Source organism: Salminus brasiliensis, chromosome 18, assembly GCF_030463535.1.
Source record: "Salminus brasiliensis chromosome 18, fSalBra1.hap2, whole genome shotgun sequence".
NCBI classification, from domain to species: Eukaryota; Metazoa; Chordata; class Actinopteri; order Characiformes; family Bryconidae; genus Salminus; species Salminus brasiliensis.
The window spans coordinates 17330462-17349607 of NC_132895.1; the positions used below are offsets into that span (position 1 = coordinate 17330462).

Below are 19146 nucleotides of genomic sequence, written 5' to 3' on the forward strand. Positions count from 1 at the left end.
AGAATACTTTTCAATCTTTTCTAAATGACTTCTTCATCTTTATTTTTCACTGTTCCTTTTCATTTAAGACAGACAAACATACTAAAACCTTGCAACACTCTGGCTCTTCACACCACACACATTTAATAATAGTCTGAACTCTTCTGTCATCCAGTATTGCAGGTGTCGTTACTATAAACATGCGGAGAACATGAATGCGTGAACGGAAAGAAAGGGGGGGGGTCTGATTTTGATAAATGATCAGCATGACTGATTGGGCAAAAAGTGGATGGAGTCCTTGATTCATTATTATAAATATATAATTATTCTTAAATAAAAAATAATTTCTCCATTACACCTGTTTCTCCCTCTCTGGACGGCTCCTCCCATCTTACTGGCTCTCGACCAATGGCAGTATCCTGGGCAACAGACCCATCAGCATCCCTTCAGTGTTGCAGCACTGAAAGAGAGCAAACAGAATGGCAGGTCAGATCTTTGAACCCAAGGCAAGGATGATGTGCTGTGTATGGTGATGTTGCTAGAAGAGCAACATCGCAGCTGGAACAAGCTAATGTGACCATAACCTTATTAGCCGAGCATATGGTTTTATGGAAGACATACAATTTGTGAAGGTTTCGGACCATGGGCATGTTTGGCCAAATCTATGGATTGTACTGATTAAGGCCTTCTTATTACATTTAATAGGCCTCTGTTTAACTTAACAGTTAGGGTAGAAACAAAAGCAGACTGGAACATCTTGCCGTTCATTCTTGCTTGGCATTGTGTATCATGCAGAAATGCTGCACCTAAAAATAACCATCTGTTTCACTCGTTTCCCCAAATACTGTTACCTCAGGCAAAGACTTGTATCTACTGAGGTTAAAATGTTTGAGAGTGAGAAGGCTACCACCATAGGAGCGCCTTCATATATGTATCAGAAGGAAAACATGAACATACGGTGAAGGCAAATTTTTTACAGCTGCAATGATCCTCTGACGTTCTTCCTTTTAAGATGCATCTTCCTGATAACAGAACAGCCCACAAACGCTGGAACTGATTAAGAAACTAAACAAGCTATTTTTTCTCAGCAAAATCAAATCATAAAACGGCAAAGCGAAGAAAGGCGAAGGCCTCTGGACATATAAAAATGTCAAGGCCAGCCTTTTCCGCTGAAATGTCAGAAACAGCAGAATGTGGGATATATATATATATTTTTTTGCTTACAAGGTCTCTCTTAGAAGCACAGCTAAAATGAATCAGTACTGTTTTCAACATCTGAGCATCATTATGCTCAGCCTGAGCTACCCTTTACTCATCTGTTTGCAGGTAAGAAAATAAGCACATAAGCACCTTTTTTTTGACATGTTTAAATGTTTCAATTTCGCTTTGTGCTGCTGCAAATACCATACAAATGCATGAGCCCCGCTATTTAGGCACTGTGGAGTTTGGTTCGTTCCTGGCAAAACTAATCCGATCCGATTCAGTCGTTTTTGTTTGTTTGTTTTTTTTTTAACCTAGGTGCTGAAAAATACTTCTTTCAGACTGCTTTAAAACTCAACAATCTCAAATGCCTATTACTGTTTTCAGTAAGCAAACTGTCAGCCGGAGGACTGGAAGATATGAAAATAATGACAACTAGGTAAAATTCTTGAAGTTCACATTTTATTTATATACTCTTAAAACATCAGAAAACATGTACACAATATCTTCAACTGTAACTTTTTTTTCAATGGTTTTACAGCATTCTCTGACCTGCAAACAGATAGAAATAATAAAAGTAAAAAATAAAAGAGGTTGAAATGAAACAAAGCCAACCACCAAAATAAATACCATTTTTGCTCTGCTTTTGACAAATGTCCGTCAGTCAGTCAGTCAGTGTGGTCTACCAAGCAAAGTGTTGGATTTTCTTTCCCCTCTCAAGCCATTGATTTCTGCCAACTTGATTGCTGTACTTGGAAAGACCAGGCTAGCTTACAGTATATCCCTTCTCAGGTGAGTCGACACAGTCCAGAATGCTAATTGGTGTGCAGTTTAAAGACAACGATGATTACAGATCAGAGAGGTTACACATTTTCTTTTCGACATAACGCTCGGTCGAGCCACACAAACTTAAAACCTTTTGTTCTCAGGTCATGAAAGAAGTCATTTCCCCATCTAATTCATCTGCTGAAATACATTTTGAATACTGTATATACAAATGTGTATTTCCAGATGTTCAGCCCTATGACCCAAAAAAGTGAAATGACAAAAACAATAAAGTTCAGGCACAACAAATAAATTTAAAAACACACATTCCTCGGCCTGAAACGCAGCCGAGAGACGATGAACACTAAACATTAAAGAAATCATTTAACTACTAAAGCCAACAAGAAGTTCCAACCCATAATCATGGTCGAAATCATACGAACTTATCAGAACTGCTGTCTTGTGCTTCAGTGCTCTGGTTCACAGCAAGACAGTACGGGCAGTCTTCGCTCTTAATGCAACTCAGTAATAACGGATTTTGATGCTCTGCTGCAACAAAGTGTACGGATTTTGAAGCAAAAGATATGGATGGCTGGGATAAACAAACAGTGGCCTCAAATAAACGGTTGAGCTTCTACGTCCGCACAACAACAAAGAGGTGTAAACTGAGCATGGGAAGATCGAGGCTAAAACCAGACATGACACAGTAATAGAACACAAACAGACAGACAGGTATGAGGAAGAGCGAGAGAGACAGAGAGAGCGCAGAGGAGAGAAAAGAACAGGCGAGCTGTGCAGTGGGTGAGCGGTTAGAGGAGAAGTGAGGGTAACAGATGTTGTAACTGTGAGGGGTGGGAATCAGGGAGGGGCTCGCGTCAGCTGGCAGGGTCTGTCCATGGTTCTCTCGACTACGAAGTGAACAGGGTCCCTGCTCACTTCTAGCCGGCTGGCACTTGAGGTGACTTTGGCTTACAGACACCTCCATCAAAAACCCGGCTAAAACCACCTGCAAAGTCACGACTGGCCGAGAGCCACACCCAGATCGCGACTCCTCTGTTCAGACCCCAGGACCAAGATCCAGCATCTGATTATTATTATAAGGAGGAGCAGCACCAATCAAGTCTCTTCATCTACCTGAGTAAGACATTGTGTACCCACCAACCAGGGTCCTTTCTGACATTTTGCTCTCTTCCATATGCACAGTCTTTCTCTTTGGGCACGCCTCAAGATGATGGCCCGAGTCTCGTTCTGGAATGAACAGGACCCAACAGATCTAGCTGAGTGGTTCTAACTCAACATAAAGGATGCTAAACGGGTGCAAGTCCCCCATTGCCCAATCTTGCGCTCTCCCTATTTGTATATCCAAACGGAAGCATAACTCTGATCCAATAGCCACATCTCTCTAAAACAACTGCTTCAACTATTCAACAGTTACATGTCTAACCTCTGGGAGAACTTCTCAAGGAACGTCTGATTAAATGAACTCTCTTTAAAAGAATACGAATACAATCCAACCCCAGTGACACATGCTTAAGTGTATGGTGACAGCTTCTTGAAGTATATGATGGTATTTTTTTTAGCAAATGAGTGATTTCAGAGGAAAGAGAGTGATCTATCCTGGAATCTTGGAATAAGAGAGTAATATACAACTGTGAAAAAAATCTAAAGTGATTCACTAAATGTGGCATACGGGTTTAAAAGAAAATCAAATCATACCCGACAAAACTCCAACTTAACATGACTCATGACAACCATGTCCTTTCATTATCATTATTCAGCATCATCAATTCCCAACAATATACACCTCCCCTGCCCCCTGACCTCTACCTGTTTCACAAAAAATAAATAACAGTCCTGGTTGTCTGGCCTGACACTTTCTGAGCTTCTCTGTGCGAGGTGGCTGGGCACGGTAAGGGGGCAAAGAGTTTTTTTGTGGGAGGGGAGGGCTACAGGACAAATGCGAGTGCCTGCTTTGCCTACCTTTCAAAAGGCACACAGCCTCACGTCTCAAACTGAGTTAGCAAGGCGCGAACCTCAGGAGTAAGCTGTTTGGCTGCCTTGGCTGCCTCTGTGATGGCTTTACGGTACAGACCCTTTCTCTTCTTGTCGAAGCGAGATTGGAAGTTTTCTAGAAAGGGGGCAAGCTGAGTAATTGCCAGGAAGGAAGTGGTAGGCGACCCAAACCAGGAGACACGGGCCTCCTGTCTGACTAACAGCCCATTATCTTTGCGGCTCACTGTGATGGCTAGGATGCGGGCGGGCCACCAAGGGAAGCCAAGGATTTTGGCCCACACAATGTCCCCTACGCAAATGGTCCTGCCATCCAGGGCAACACACTTTGAGACGTTTTTGGAAAAGACAGTGGCTTTGAGGGATTTACTGCGCTTTTTCTCATCCTTGGGAGCAGAGGGAGAGGTGGAGGCGAAAGTGGAAGATGTGCCGGGGGCAGGGGTCGAGCGTAAATCGCCGGGAGGGGGAAAGTCGAGGGTTTCAGTTGAGCTACACTCAGAGTTTGATGACTTTAAATCATCTGCACTATCGACGCTGCACATGGAGGTACTAGAGGAGTCGGGCTGGCTGGGGTTAAGGGTCATGTAGACCACCAGGTTGCCCGCCTTACTCCCTCGCGTCTCCTGCCCCTCCTGTTCCTCTGGCTCGGGCTGGGGGTCCCTGTGCTCCGGAGCTGTGTGGGGATGCGGTTGGGGTTTGTTTTGGGCCTGCTGGATCAACGGGGGCTCGAGCGCTCTGTCTTGCCCCCGAGGCTCTGCAGCAGCAGCGGCCTGGCCTGCGGAGCAGGAGGAAGAGGAGGAGGAGGAGCGTGTGGAGGTGCAGCGGGCTGCGGCTAACTTAGGCAGCACTAAACGTCCCCCTCCCGGCACTTTCTCCAAGCAAGGCGGCCTACATGAGGAAGAATCGTTTTCTTCGTTACGGTACCTTTGGGGCTTGATGCGCATCCTAGGTGGCAGCGGGTTCGCCATGCCTGGTCCTCCTCCACTGATCTGTTGAAGTCGTCTGGTGAAGTGGACCTTCTGGTGGGCTTCCTGGAGAGCAGCAGCCCTGGTCATGGCCTTGGTGTTACCGCTGCTGCTGCTGCTGCTGCTGCTACTACTGGTGCTGGTGACTGTCTCTCTCTGCCTCCTCTGAGCTTTGGCCATCTTCAGCACTTCTCGTGCTTTTGAGTGGTCAACGTTTTTGCTCTGCAGGACTTTCTTGGCATTGAGCTGCACTCTGTTGGCTGAAGACGGTGCTGCAGTGGAAACCCCTCTTACCACTCGGTTTCCCGCAGCTGCCCCCTTAACCTGGCTCTGGCCCAGAGCAGAAGAGGCAGAGGAGGAAGTGACCCGTATGGATGCAGCATGGCGCTTGGGTCCATCAGCAGCACGGCTTCGGTCCTCGCTACGAGGCCGTTTCCCAGCTGCAGTGGCAGTACTGTCGTTTCTTCGCCGCTTTGCGTCGTCGCTCCGGCAGTCTGAAATAGGGCCTCTGCGCGTCTCGCGCCTGTCCCCTTGTACCACAGCCCCTTTGCATTTATCACACAGCACTTGTCTTGGTCGGAGCTTAATGGCATTCATAATGGACGTGGGCTCCTCACGGTACAGCCTGCGCTTTGGCCGTTTGATCTTGCGGGGTAGAGGCTGAGGTAACGATTGGTTGTAGGTGTCCCTGATGAACAACGGAGGAGGATAAGGGGCCCCCTCTTGAAACAAAGGGGGTGGTTTCGAGGTCCATGGGGTGGGCTGAGGGTTAGGGCTGGCTTGGGGTACTGAAGAGGCCTGGGCAGGTTCCTTTGCAGGTGCATCAGGAGTTCCTTGAGTGGCGCCCTGCTCAGTCTCTGACTGGAATGCCTCCGCCTTAAGCTGCATAGATTCTGGTTTGTCCTTATACTCTCTCTTCGGGAATACAGTTATTGGGATTCCATAAGGTCCAAACCTGGGGTGGGAAAATGGAAACAATTAAACATTAAAAACCTGCAAAGCTCAGATGTCAATGAACATCTGCCAAGATTTACTATTAAAGAGTCAAAAGTCTCCATACTTTGCTGAATTGTTTACATTATTAAAATATTTACATAACTGAACAGTTGCCAGAGTTTCTTTCACTCCATTTACATGCAGAAGACTGGCTAAACATGGCATTATGGAGATCACATACTCCTGTGAGTTTTGAACTGCCAAAGGTGACCACAGGATTAATACAGTTCTTATCTATTCAAATGGAAGAAAAGAAAATACTGCTACTGGAATTGTCTTCACTTTCCATTTCTCTTCTTGACAACTAAATGAAAAATGGTAGTACTTTGTTTATAACAATACTATAAGTGTCTCATGTTTGCTATAGGCATTGTGCCCACTCAAATAAAAATATCACATCATGTTTTACCAGTACACAAAAATAAGTTGAGTACAGAAAAGGTAGGACTATGCTAAGAAACCTATTCAAGGTTAATCTCTGGAACCTGATGAACACTGATCTTCTGGTGTTTAGACTGTACAAACTAATTAGCTTGGATAGGTCATGGAGAAACGAGCTACATGGAAATCAAGTATCTGGAAGGAAGAGGAAATGAGAAACTACAGCACATTTCAGCACATTTCACCTCTGAAACAGCTGCAGTGCGGGACCTTGATTCGTTAAGCATCAAAGGCACATGAATTATACATAACAGGTTAGGTTCAATGTTTTAGAGGCAGGAATCAGAACATCCGGTTCTCTTTAAAGAGGTGATGAGATCTAACAATCCCATCGGAGACCAAGTTAAGGCTAGAAATGATCATGCCAAGAAAATGCAAATTAAAACTGCCCTAGAGCTGCTCTTGACTAAAAATAAACTGGACAATATGACTGGCAAGTCACTTCAAAGCCCCGACATTTAATGGTTTAGGCACAGTGTTCAGAGGCTGATCTGCAGTAATGCCTTCCTTTAAAAGAGGAAGAAAGGTTTTTATAAAATACTAGGCTAACACCCATATGCCTCAGATGTTCATCACATTTAACCAGTTATATAGTGGGTCCCTCTTCATCCTTCCATGACAAGCTTATCTATGTAAATATGCCAAAGTAGCACAGGCAGCCTTGAGTCAAGACACTAAAGAGAGCAAAAAGTGGCGTCTAGGTTTCCTGAGTGTCACACATAAGGCCATTCCTGCTCAAATATGTTTTTTGTAACAACGTGCACCACAGAACATGCCGTCGTCGTTATCTTATTGCTAAATAATGTCGTCAAGTAATAAGAGTCTTCTAGATGCAAAAGGTCACCTGCACTACTATATTGTCGAAGTCACGCAAAAAAAAACTTGTATGTCCAAAATGGCATCTTTACAAGAGAACTTTCAATGAAAGTCCATATAAAGAACAACTGCCAGATTCAAATAGGCGAAAACTGAAAAACAGCAAGGTTTCTGTCCAACGGCAACAATATATTGATACAGCTCTGCTGGATTGTCACATCAAAACATTTAAAAAATAATCATTAAAAAAAGCTAATAGTCTGTTGTTTGAAGCAATAAATTAGCATGAATGTAGGCATATAACTGGCATTTCCTGAGCCAGTTTTGCTCAAAACACTAATGTGACTAACCAAATTTACAGCGTCACCGGCATACACATGGTATTTATAACCACTGTTAAGTATTTGAACAAGATTACAGCCCATCTATGACATTTGCATCAGAGAAACTACATTAACACAAACCGGGTACACTTTTGTCACAGATTATGTAAGAATTTAGCACTACAGCTCAGCAACAGCCTAATGCTACCGACAGCAGACAGCACAAGATTCCATCAAGATGGAATCGTTATGAGTGGTAGAGCTTGAACTTAGTCTGTGAGGCTTTTATCTAGATTTCACAACACGTCTAAGACTGAACCTGCAGTCCGTGCTCTTGTCTGCATACAGTCCAGCACATCATACGCCAAGCTCCAGGACTGATGCACCTACCTACCCACCCTGCACATACATGCTGGTTGACATTGCTGCCATCTTGGATTTGTCAAACATTCCATAACGCTCCAGACAACAGGCCAATACTGCACAAGCCAAGATGGCTGCAGTGTCTATTGACGCCATAGTTCATAAACTGCTTATAACATTATGATTTAGATGTGTGTGTGACAGGCTTTCAACAATTCAATCAGCCTTTATATAGCCTGGCTATAGCTAATGAAACACAGTGTCATGAGTGTACACGCAACCTATGGGTGGGCGAATGTATTAGAAGGCCTGGCTTTTATGATTGCAAGACTAGACTGCATCAAACTACGATGGCAAGATTAAAGACAACAGCACAGAGGCTCCACCGGCCTTTCTCAGATTCTGAAAAGATTTGAGTCAGACGGGTATACTTATATTATCAGTGGTGCTCTGAGGGCATAGACACAGTGATCTTGGCTTGGATATATATGAAGCTGCATGCTGAAAGCCCTAACAAACATAGGGCACAACTCCTTTACAGGGTTGATCACTATAGGTGACATAGCATTGCTATATGAGATGAAACTGACAGTGGGTAAACTCAATTAGACTTAGGAGGCACTGCTGCAGTGTTGCACAAAAAACTGGGGGTGGGGTTTATTAGAAACCACTCTCTGGAAAGGTAATTTATTTCATAGGTCCTACACCAGTATTAAGGAGATATTAATGAGAAATCACAATAACATGCCTCATTGGCTAGTACAATGAGGAAATTAACAACATTAGTGTCAGGATCTATTACACAAATTAATCATATGGGCTCTGCACGTGTGGCCATGAGGGCAACGCTTAGCTTTGATGCCTGATATAGGATCTGAGTGAGATTTGTGTGTGTGTGTGTGTGTGTGCTGGGGGGGGGGGGGGGTGTTGATTGAAGTGAGAAAGTGTTGGAGGAGATTTTTTGAAGAGGAGGCTGGGTGTGAATAAGTCAACAGAATCTCTCTGTATATGGGCTTTTAGTAGTTGCATCACACACACACACACACACACACACACACACACACACAAGTGGGGTGCAAGGACGGGGTCCAGCGTGTGGTGTCCTCACTGCAGCACTGAACCTCACCAATATTTTCAACACTTGATGTATAACAGTGGTATTGGGGGGGGCATTTTAGGCACATACAAAAAAAAACCCAGATAAACAAAGACTCTGACCGGACTGGACAACGAGGTCTAGTCACTAAGTCTGAGCAGAAAGGAATGGTCAGGTTGTTAGCCCCTCGATGTAAACGAGGCAGGTGTTTACCTTTTGGAAAGGTCCATGAGCACCCCGGAGAAGATTTTCTCTCCTAAACGAAAGGACACAACAAGTGCATCGTCGATGATGTGATCCAGTGAGACTCGAACCTCCGAGCCCAGGACGAGACCCATGATGCTCTCAGGCTGCCTCTCGGCGCTTTCCGCGAGGGGCACCTGGGGTTTGAGCTCGGGCTCGCTCTCGGGCTCGCTCAGGTCCGTTTTCAAACTCAAAACAGGATGCGCGCGCACCTCCCCGGGTTCTGATGAGATGAGGGACTGATCCGCAGCTAATGGGAGTTCGTTGCTAATGGAGTCTTTGCTGGAGCCGTTAGAAAAGTCACTAACGCAACTTTGCCCGAGCGAGGTCTCCTCTAAAATGGACAGAGATTCGGGGTGGTCTGAAGGCTGGGGGAGTTCGTGGAAAGCGTCCTCGGGAGGTTTAAATTCGGAGCCGGGAGCATCGTTGGCGGCTTCGGGCTCCAAGTTTGCCTCCCGAGACGGCTGTATCAAACCTATAGAGTCAGTAGGATGAGGCGACTGCGGATTATTGTAGTACTCGGCCGCCGGTTCGGCCGCCTCGGCGAGAGACAGCTCCGTCTCCGATTCACCGGGATGATGAGCGGGCAGAGAATGCAAGAAGACCACGGATGGCTGCGAGTCGGAGATGGAGCTGGGCAGAAGGCAGGCGCTGGGCTCTCGAGCACTGACCTCGTTAGGAGCCTCCACGCTGGGCGAAAACGGCTCTTTCAAACGATCCTCCGCCGTGGCAATGTCTTTATACCTACAGTCCGTGAGGACGGGCTCTTCGGTCGTGTCCACGCGGCTCCACGCGTCGCCCGTCTCGGCGCGTCCATCCTCTGCACGGACAGACAGGGCTTTTCCCGCGGCTTGGAGGTCCGGCCTTCTCATTTCCATTTGGACCTGGCTGCATTCCTGAACCGCATCCACATCCCCGGCCGGGTGACAGAGGTCCATTTTGGCGGCAAAGTCCTGCGTCGAGTGGGATTCGAGGTCGGCCACATGCTCGCCGGGCTCCGGCTCGTACTCGACCCCGTCCCCCGCTGTTGTTGATGCCGCCGCAGCAGCTCCTGGCTCCGCAGCCACGGCCGCCATTTTCTTTCCGCTTTGCAACTACTACTTGGCCCTCTCCTACTGATAAGATGTGATCCCGCCCCCTGAAAACTACCGGCACTCACAATTGGTCAAGCTGGCGTGACGACGTCGTTGGTTGGCCTATATTTGTGCCAGTCAAATAAGCTCCCTGGAAACACAATTGTGATTGGCTTAGGCTTTGTCAATATCGTTTGCCTTTGGAAGAAAATACGAATTGGGTGCCACAAGGGGCAATGTCGAGTTGAGCTGGGTGAGCGGGAGGCTTTAGGGAAGATTTACTTGGCGAATGGAGTTAAATAAAATAAAATGTATTATGTATGTAAATGTGGACATCAGTAATACTTCTTATTATTATCCTAATATTTGCTTTAGAAATTAAACGTAAATCTCCATAGTCTCGTTTTTCTCCATTAGTGTAAAATTGCCAACACGTGTAGGTCTCAGGTCCGCTGTTAGCATACAGTTCTATGCGAAGTCCCCTCGTTCAGAATACATATTTTGTCATTTTGTTAACTGAGAAGTCGTAAACACAGCCTCTGTAGCTAATCACTCATAAAACGCAGTATTTTCAGTAAATCCTAATGCACTGTTACTTCTTTGGACACCTTACGGCGTCAAATCTTAGGGACAGTCATCTCCTCCTTGACAGAAATCTCAGCCTGCAAACATTTTTTGTAGCCTGCTAGTTGAAAATCCCACTTTTCTTCACAGAAGGTCTCTAATCCTGAGATATTCTTGGGTTGTCTTGCTGCACAGCTTGTTTAAGGTAGACACACATTTTCTGGGATGTTTAGGTCAGGGAACTGTGAGGGCGATTTCAGTATGTGTCAGGTTGTAAGATGGTGGTTTGCGAGGTATGTTTTGGATCATTATCATTTTCCATAATCATTATTTTTCAGCTGCAGAAGGTTTGTGCAATATTACCAATGCCACCGGTGGCAACACAACCCTAAAGCATGACAGATCCACCCCTATGCTTCACAGTAGGCAAGGCCTTCTTTTCACTAATAGCAGCGCCTGATTGTGGCTGAAGTGTGCTATTTTGACCTCTGTACGCAGTACTTGTTTCCAAACCTCATCTGGCTTTCCCGTAACCTACTTCAGTTTTGTGATGAGGTCGCAGGTTAGATTTTCTTCTTATTCCTTCTGTTCCATGAAGACTATGTTTGTGCAAGCAGCGCTGCACAGTGAAACCTCTTGACTCAGCCAAACCTTCCTGCAGGTTCTTGGCAGTCATATGGTGGTAAGCTGAAAATGCTTGGCCATCTTCTTATAGTCTTCCTCTGCCTTGTGAGCATCAATTGCTTATATTTTCAGCCCATGGCTGCTTAGTGTTAGCGGAAGGTTTGAAGAGTCCAAGAATTTAAAGAGCTTGGAATTGTAATTCAACTGACAGTTCCTAATTAAAGCTGGTGATATGCCTCAGGTCTGATTTGTTAATTAAGATCTAAGACTGTAAAAATTGGTACAGACCACACTGATGATTTTGTGAATACCTCCAGGGGCTGCAGAAGAGTAGGAGAGGTGATAAAGAGCTGTTCCTGTCAGGGAGGCCATGGTAAATAAGAGAGCATAATGGTTCCAGGCATCTAGAGAGGCTTCATGAATACGCTCTATAAAATTGTGGTGATCTGGCAGCTCTAATACACCTATTTAAACTGGTATTAAATGTGTAATGACAGTGCGTTTGAGCAGGAAACTCACCAAGCTGTGCAGGACTCTGGTCCAGGTCCAGGAGGCCAACCCTGTTCTAGACTATGAATCAAATTCTACAGAAATCAGTAGTGACTGTTTTGACTGCTATTATCTTTGGATAACCATAATCATACAGTATTTGGAGGTTGTAATGGGATTGTGGGAGGATTATAAAGTTACAAAAGCCAAGTGTGTTCTAGACCCATTATACATCATAAAAATGGAGATAAATTGTCAAACAAATGGGATATATTTCCTCAGCTTGCAACAGAGTACAGTACTTTCATTAGGGTCATACAAATAAGCTTTATTTACACATTCATTTATTTATGTGTAAAAAAAAAAAACACCATGGCAAATTTGCAAAAGGAACAATTAGGATTTATGTGAATGATTTGTCAGCAAAGTTTCGTCACATTTATTGTTAGACCCAGAGAGGCGCTGTGAATGCCCATCTTGTAAAAGTTTATGTTTCACTATGGTTTACATTCATCAAACTGATCTACCCTTGGGAACTGTAACCGAAGGACGCTGGTTAAACTGCCCTGCTGGTGCCCTGCTATATATCATGCTATGATTTGTGCTCTTTCACGAGAATTGGCACAACTTGAAGACAAAGGGGTCAATGACCTGTTGGCCACAAATGTACTGTCTTTTCTTTCTTACTATTACCTGAGTAACATAAACCAAACATGAAACCAAACATTTAACCTTTAACTTTGAAATCTGGCTTTAAACAACAAACACACTTGCCTGGTAAGAACTAAGTAAAATATATAGAAAATATGTAACATGCTGTACACCCAGTGTACATTACACAGTGCTGTATAATGCTTTTCTTATTTCTGCGTGCTATTCTGGATAGACCTGAACTTTCCGATGATGATATCTCTTGATCAGTGGCCTTTAGTTGTATGGAGGGGGAAAAAAAATCCAAATCCAGACAAACATACACCATAGTCACGTAACCTCCAGAGTGAATGTGGGCATTCAAAGGCCGGCTTTTATAGCTAGCTCAACAGATTCAAGGGAAAGCCAGGCTTAAAGTGGTGCTCTATTTATCTCTCTTGCCCATCGTTATGTATTAGGCTTGAGGCTACGCTGTATTTTGCACAGCCTGGCTTTTTCCAAGCATGTCAGCTTGAGACTAAAGACTGAAGAAAGAGGAAATCTAAGATATTACTTGACTTCTACAGAGAGGAGATATGGCGTAATGAGAGTTGTAATCCAGGAGGAGTAGGCATGGGGTTTTATGTGTTGAAGGGCATTGACCTGTAGCACATTTTTCCTTCTCAGCAAACTCTTTGAGACCTTGGTTCAGGCCTGCCACAGCACTGCACAAAGCTTTCAGAAAAGTTAAATTGACCACTGAAGTCAGAACACTTTCAGTGCTTGGTGCAACTAACACTTAATAGTATTGTGAGTTGTTGACCTCCCCACAGCATGATACCAATAAGAGTCCATCTGAGCCCAATAATGTAGTGTAAAAGGAGAACAAAACGGGTCCAAGAACTGACCCCTGGGACACTCCGGTAGCGAGACTGTGAAGCTGAGAGAGCCATTTCTGGCTAACTGGTAGAATACACCTTGAAGATCGAGTATGAGCAGTATCGCAGAATGCTGAAAGTGCTGTAATAAGAATCTGCATCAGGTTCAATGGTAGCCAGAAGGTAAAGGAGGGCTGAAGACATACAGTTCTCTCTGGTTTTATGGAGAGCTTCTGGTGGTTTCTGTTGAGCGACCTGGCTTGTATTCACAATGGTTGGTGTGAAGAAGGTTATCCAACTCAAAATGGCAATGTTGCTGCATCAGGACAGCCTGTTCCAAGGTTCCACAGCATCCTTTATTTCCATTGAGGTTGGCTCTGCATCATACCACTGTGCACTGTTCAATATGCAGAGAAACCGGCTGTGCACAGACATTTTCAGAGGCAGAGACTCAAGGTCAACATGAAATGAGCCTAATATAATTGACAGGATATTGCAAACACGTTGGCCTTTCTCACAATATATTAAGAATATTAATTAGTAATAATTTGTTTACTTGCTTGTGTGTCTGTGTGTGAAATTTCATAAGTAATGTGGGCTTTACATGATGCACAGAGACACACTGCCCATCACCAAGATTACTCGGTGTGTTCTGTCCCCAGTGTAAAGAGCTTACTGTCTGCTCATGAGCAAGGTCAAGGCACTTGCCCTTCTGTGTTGCCAAGTTCCATGGCTTTATCACATCTACCGCCCGCATTCTGTCTATTCATCAGCGAAAGTGTTCAATACTAAAACGGTTATGAGTGTCTAAAGTAAAGGGATGGATGTGTGGGTTGGTGGGGGACTACTGATATAATTTGGAATTTTGTTATTAATACAATATGGATTGTGAGATTATTAGGATATGGTGATTGATGTGGTACAGAATTTGAAGACTGATACTATGTGGCTTTTTGAGATTAATATTATATGGCATTTTGAGATTTTTAGACTGATTGTATTGACATCTGATACTGATACCATATGGAGGTTTTGGAACTGATCCAACGTGAAATTCTGAGACTGATACAGCATGAACCTTTGCAACTAATACTACAAGGAATGTTAAGACTGATCCTATGAGAAAGTTTATAATTATAAAATACAAATGATAATATATATATATATCTCAGAAAGTTGTAGAAATTAGTAATGTATTAATTGATATTTACATTCTGCTGGCTTTAAAGATTAGTGAAATTGCTTTTAACAATTGTTCTGCTATTTAAATATAATTAGGCAGTTTCACAAAATGTACACCACAGCACTAAAACTACAGCAGGAGAATTTTATGGCATGTAGTAATGTGGCTGTGCAAAGAAAAATGAATGAAGTCAATGTCTGTCATCTCTAGGTGAGCAACCTCACGGTCAAATCCTTGATGACTTGCCATTTTACATGCAATGTGGGGCCATCGTAAAGGTTTATGTCCTGGTTATGATGAGGACGGGCTCATCAGGTCATAACAAAAAAGGCAGAGTCAGATTGAGGAGAGAGTATTTAAAGAGAGCAAAATCATGCATCGGTACCTTTCTCTGGCGCCAGTCCTCGCCTTACTTCTCCCTTTCTCTCTGTCGTCAACTATCCAGCCATGGCTTTCTCTGGCAAGTGGGAGACTGAATCTCAGCAGGGATATGATGAGTTCTGCAAACTCATTGGTAAGGAACATACTCTTAGAAACTTTGAAAATACTTTGGTCTGTGGGCTGTTACACACTTTATACTTTTCTGTGTTTATGACTATAGAATATGACTTGAATATTACTGTAGTGTAACAGTCGAATTGTTACATTGCCAAGCAGTAGAAGAGACCTTAAATGTACGTCTGTGTCTACTGGTTTATTCATAATGACATGCTCACAAAAATGGGTTCTTCAAGGGTTATTTAGTAAAGGCAGTAAAGAAGTTGTTCTGTAAAGAACCACAACAACATGAATGCTTACATGGCTCTCTGCTTACTGCTTACATGGCCCTCAAATATGGTCAAATAACACTTTGGCTAAAACATAAAAACAATTAGGGTTAAGAATACAGCGTTGTTATGCTTAATCAATCCAAATGATTCCACCAAGCTTCTAAAAACGTCTTAGTGTGGCATCCCATCATGTCTATGGGCCTTTAGGTGTTGCTGCCTTGTGATAGCTGCACCAGGCCAAATGAAATGTGATGGTTTCAGTACCGTAATCAAATTTAATCAGTTCATAAAAGCTGCCCATTTACTCTTTAGACACGATCAGTGGTGCTGCCAGGGATTTTTTCCTAATGAAAAGAAAGCTCCACAACTCAAACAATTCTGCCAAAATATCTTTTAGTTAATACATTTTTAGGGCCCCTGGCAGTCATAGACCCTTAGAATCATCTTAACTTCCCCCCCATATGACGCACTGCACACAATTACGCTAAAAATCCTGGACGTTTACAAATATCTTAAAGCAAATATGAAAACAAGCTGCCTTTTGCACTTCAGGTATCCCTGATGATGTGATTGAGAAGGGTCGGGACTACAAACTTGTGACCGAAGTGGTTCAGAATGGTGATGAATACTCGTGGACTCAGCACTACCCCGCCAACCACAGCGTCACCAACAAGTTTGTCATTGGCAAGGAGTGTGACATGGAGACCATCGGAGGGAAGAAGTTTAAGGTAAGACTAAGACAATCGAAGGGACAACATCCTACATTTTACTGCCATTTAATGTTGTCCCTGAGGGCACCATATGACTAGGGTGTGGGTTTATGTATCAAAGACGCACTCAGAAGTCATTTTACCTGACCGTTTCTCACCCTCTCTTAATCCCTGAATGGAACAGCCTGCTTTTGTTACTGCGCCTTTAAGACTGATGATGAAATAACCTTTGTTTTGGGTGACTGCCCTGTCTTGTGCCTCATTCGAAAAAACAGTCCTGGCTAAAGCACTTCTAATTAACCTCTAAATGAAGGGGCAGAGCTGAAGTGCTGTAGGCCCAAAGGGCAGATATGCTTTATGTACATACACTGGGTTTTTCTGACATCACCAGAACAACAGTAAATTCTGAACAAGCTGTTTTCCATTCATTTCATGACACATATATGGACTGGGGTGAACTGGACATTAATACATCAAATACTTTTATTTCAGAAAAGTGAAATTGAAGGATATTATGTTTTTCAAAATATATGGACTCTTTAATAACACCACAAACAAAAAACGTATAGCTGTAAGAACTCATCACACCATCATGAAACGAACACGCTTAGTGTAAACATTCACCTGGACATAACAGCTCAGCAAGACAGCATGTTAATGAATAATCTAGATTTGGTTGTTAGGTGTATTTGTGTTTCGATTGTCCTAAAACTGAATCAGTCGATCAATCAGGGATTACATCTGTGAATGGGCTTCATTCTTATGTTGCATCACCAGGCAACCGTCACCATGGAGGGCAGCAAGCTGAGCGTGCGATTCCCCAACTACCACCACACGTCCGAGATCAGCGGGGGCAAACTTGTTGAGGTATGTCACTAAATAGAAAGCAAGTACTTGAAGGAAAATGTACTTTGTCACATAATGTCCAAGATAGACTCCCCCTTTCTAAACACATCTACAGTGGGCTCCACAGGTCTGAAACTACAAGCTGACATGCTGTAATTCTGCATTCCTTTCCTAGACCCTAGATTTCCAATGTGGTCTCCTCAAGACTTGGTAAATTAGCCTGATGTGGGACATTTTTTGCACTGGGGTGGGTGGGTGGGTGGGGGTGCTTCCTGTTTGAAGACTGCTCCACTTTAATCTAAGATGGACATTTGAGACATTGTTGGACATTTGAGACACGTGATAGTCTGTCATTTTGATCATAGGCCAGCACAGCTCGTGTTTACCCGTGGTTTGTTGATTTAGATTTCTTTGAGGAAGACTGACACTAAATAAAGCTTAGGTGTCCCACATTCTGGCAATTTACCTCCTTTCTCTGTTTTACAGACCTCCACAGCTACTTCAGCTAAGGGTCCAGTCGTTCTGATCCGCACCAGCAAGAAAATCTAAGGGAATCAACTCCTGTAAAACTTTTGGCCCCAAACATACTTGAAACAAAATGTAAAAAGAAAATGATTAAAATAATAATAAAAAAATCCATATACTGCCAAACACCAGCATGTCTCTTATGTGTCTCTCAAAAAAGTCTGTGCACAAGCAAATGCATTTTCATATATTAGACTGCTACAAACGGCTCCTCTACACTGTTAAAATGACAACTTTAAGAGGTTCTTCGGGTTAAAATCACCTCTTAAGATGATTAAAGGATCCTTCAAGAAAATGTTCTTAGAAGAGGTCATTCTTAGGGACGACAGTCTTTGCAAACAGATTATGTACATTTTAGAGATAAAACTAGTGGCCTAAAGATTACAAAAAAACTGATTTTATACTGAGGAATCTTAAAAGTCTATACAGGCATCACTAAGAGCACTGAATAACATTTGAGTTCTTGTAAAAACCCTAGATGTTCTTCAAGGAATAGTTTACTTTTTACAGTGCATGATGCTTTATGAGAACCACTCTTGGTTCCATGAAAAACTCCATGAGTGTGAGAAACCTTTTAAATGTTTAAAGAAGCTTCTCCTGATGTAAAGGTTCTTTACACTGATCTCTCTTCATCAAATCAAACCAAACTGGGACATTTCCATGCAAATCTACTACCTACTTTTTCTTGTGATAAATAATGATAAAATATTAAAATATATTATACATATTATATATATTTACATTATATTTATATAATATTATATATAATATTATATATAATATAATATTTTTTTAATTGTTTATTTTTTATTAATTTATTTTTTTTGCTATATGCCTAGAGCTTTATGTGGCTCTCAAATTCTCATGTGGGCAACATATAAACTAAGGCAGGAAAAAGCCCTATTTAAATTCAAATAAAAAAATAAAACACACACACACACACACACACACACACACACTGGTGACTAAGCGGCTACCACTGGAGGGCAGTCAGCCTTCAAAATGTGCATCTACCCTGAGGGCACGTTGTATCCCTAACAAAGGCCTTGGCAGCTCTCTTTGTTGTAGCACACTGTGAAGACAACATTAGCGCAGCTTCTGAGATTTGATAAAAGGATTAATGTTGGCAATACATTGGTTTTAATACTCAGTCTGTCTTAATCAAAGATCTGATGAGGCAAAGCACACATCCATGTTTTCCTCTCTGAATTACTGTACTGGTTAAAAGAACAAATCCAACTAGTCCAGCCTCCATTCATTTCCAGCATGTTTACTCTTTAACCAGCCACAACAACCATTTAATCCCCCGTCTCACTTCATAGTTTATATGGGCTAAATGCTGTTAAAAGCAGTAGAATAAAGACACACACAGACACACACACAATGCAGTAAAAATATCTGGGAGAGAGAAGGCGGGGGGGGGGGGGGGGTTGTTTCAGTTTGCAAGTACTCCCTCTAATAATTAAAAGGGTGCCAGCCCTCCCCCCCCTGCTTTGCAAACAAAGCTTGCGAAAATGATCCATTACCCAACTGCCCCTCGCCCTTCTACCAACTGCAACCCCCCCCCCCCCCCCCCCCCACCCTCCAAACCCAATCCCCTCGTCACACCGGCTCAGACATGTGGCCCACCTCCCTGGGCCTGCACATGTGCCCCCCC

At 43.3% G+C, this 19146-nt stretch overlaps 2 protein-coding genes across 3 annotated transcripts; one reads left to right on the top strand and one right to left on the bottom strand.

Moving 5' to 3' along the window:
• Positions 1-1624: 1624 nt before the first annotated feature.
• Positions 1625-10290, bottom strand: pwwp2a (PWWP domain containing 2A). The gene is made up of 2 exons (XM_072662779.1): positions 9168-10290; positions 1625-5874 (listed from the first exon to the last, which is right to left on the bottom strand). The coding sequence occupies exons 1-2, from the start codon at positions 10271-10273 to the stop codon at positions 3945-3947; spliced, it is 3036 nt and encodes a 1011-aa protein (XP_072518880.1). The 5' UTR covers positions 10274-10290; the 3' UTR covers positions 1625-3944.
• fabp6 (fatty acid binding protein 6, ileal (gastrotropin)) lies at positions 9286-17606 on the top strand. 2 transcript variants are annotated; one of them, XM_072662783.1, is made up of 5 exons: positions 9286-10523; positions 15084-15152; positions 15961-16136; positions 16896-16985; positions 17451-17606. In XM_072662783.1, the coding sequence occupies exons 2-5, from the start codon at positions 15086-15088 to the stop codon at positions 17511-17513; spliced, it is 396 nt and encodes a 131-aa protein (XP_072518884.1). In that variant the 5' UTR covers positions 9286-10523; positions 15084-15085; the 3' UTR covers positions 17514-17606. The 2 variants fall into 2 exon arrangements, with proteins under 2 accessions (XP_072518884.1, XP_072518883.1); XM_072662782.1 differs by having other exon boundaries at positions 9287-15152.
• The last annotated feature ends 1540 nt before the right edge of the window (positions 17607-19146 follow it).

Bases quoted from the DNA above. Each gene is read 5' to 3' on its own strand.
- pwwp2a (XM_072662779.1), bottom strand. From the start codon at position 10,273: ATGGCGGCCGTGGCTGCGGAGCCAGGAGCTGCTGCGGCGGCATCAACA. The intron at 5,875-9,167 runs GTAAACACCTGC...TTCCCACCCCAG, and splicing joins CTCATGGACCTTTCCAAAAG to GTTTGGACCTTATGGAATCC.
- fabp6 (XM_072662783.1), top strand. From the start codon at position 15,086: ATGGCTTTCTCTGGCAAGTGGGAGACTGAATCTCAGCAGGGATATGAT. The intron at 15,153-15,960 runs GTAAGGAACATA...TTTGCACTTCAG, and splicing joins TGAGTTCTGCAAACTCATTG to GTATCCCTGATGATGTGATT. The intron at 16,986-17,450 runs GTATGTCACTAA...TCTGTTTTACAG, and splicing joins GCGGGGGCAAACTTGTTGAG to ACCTCCACAGCTACTTCAGC.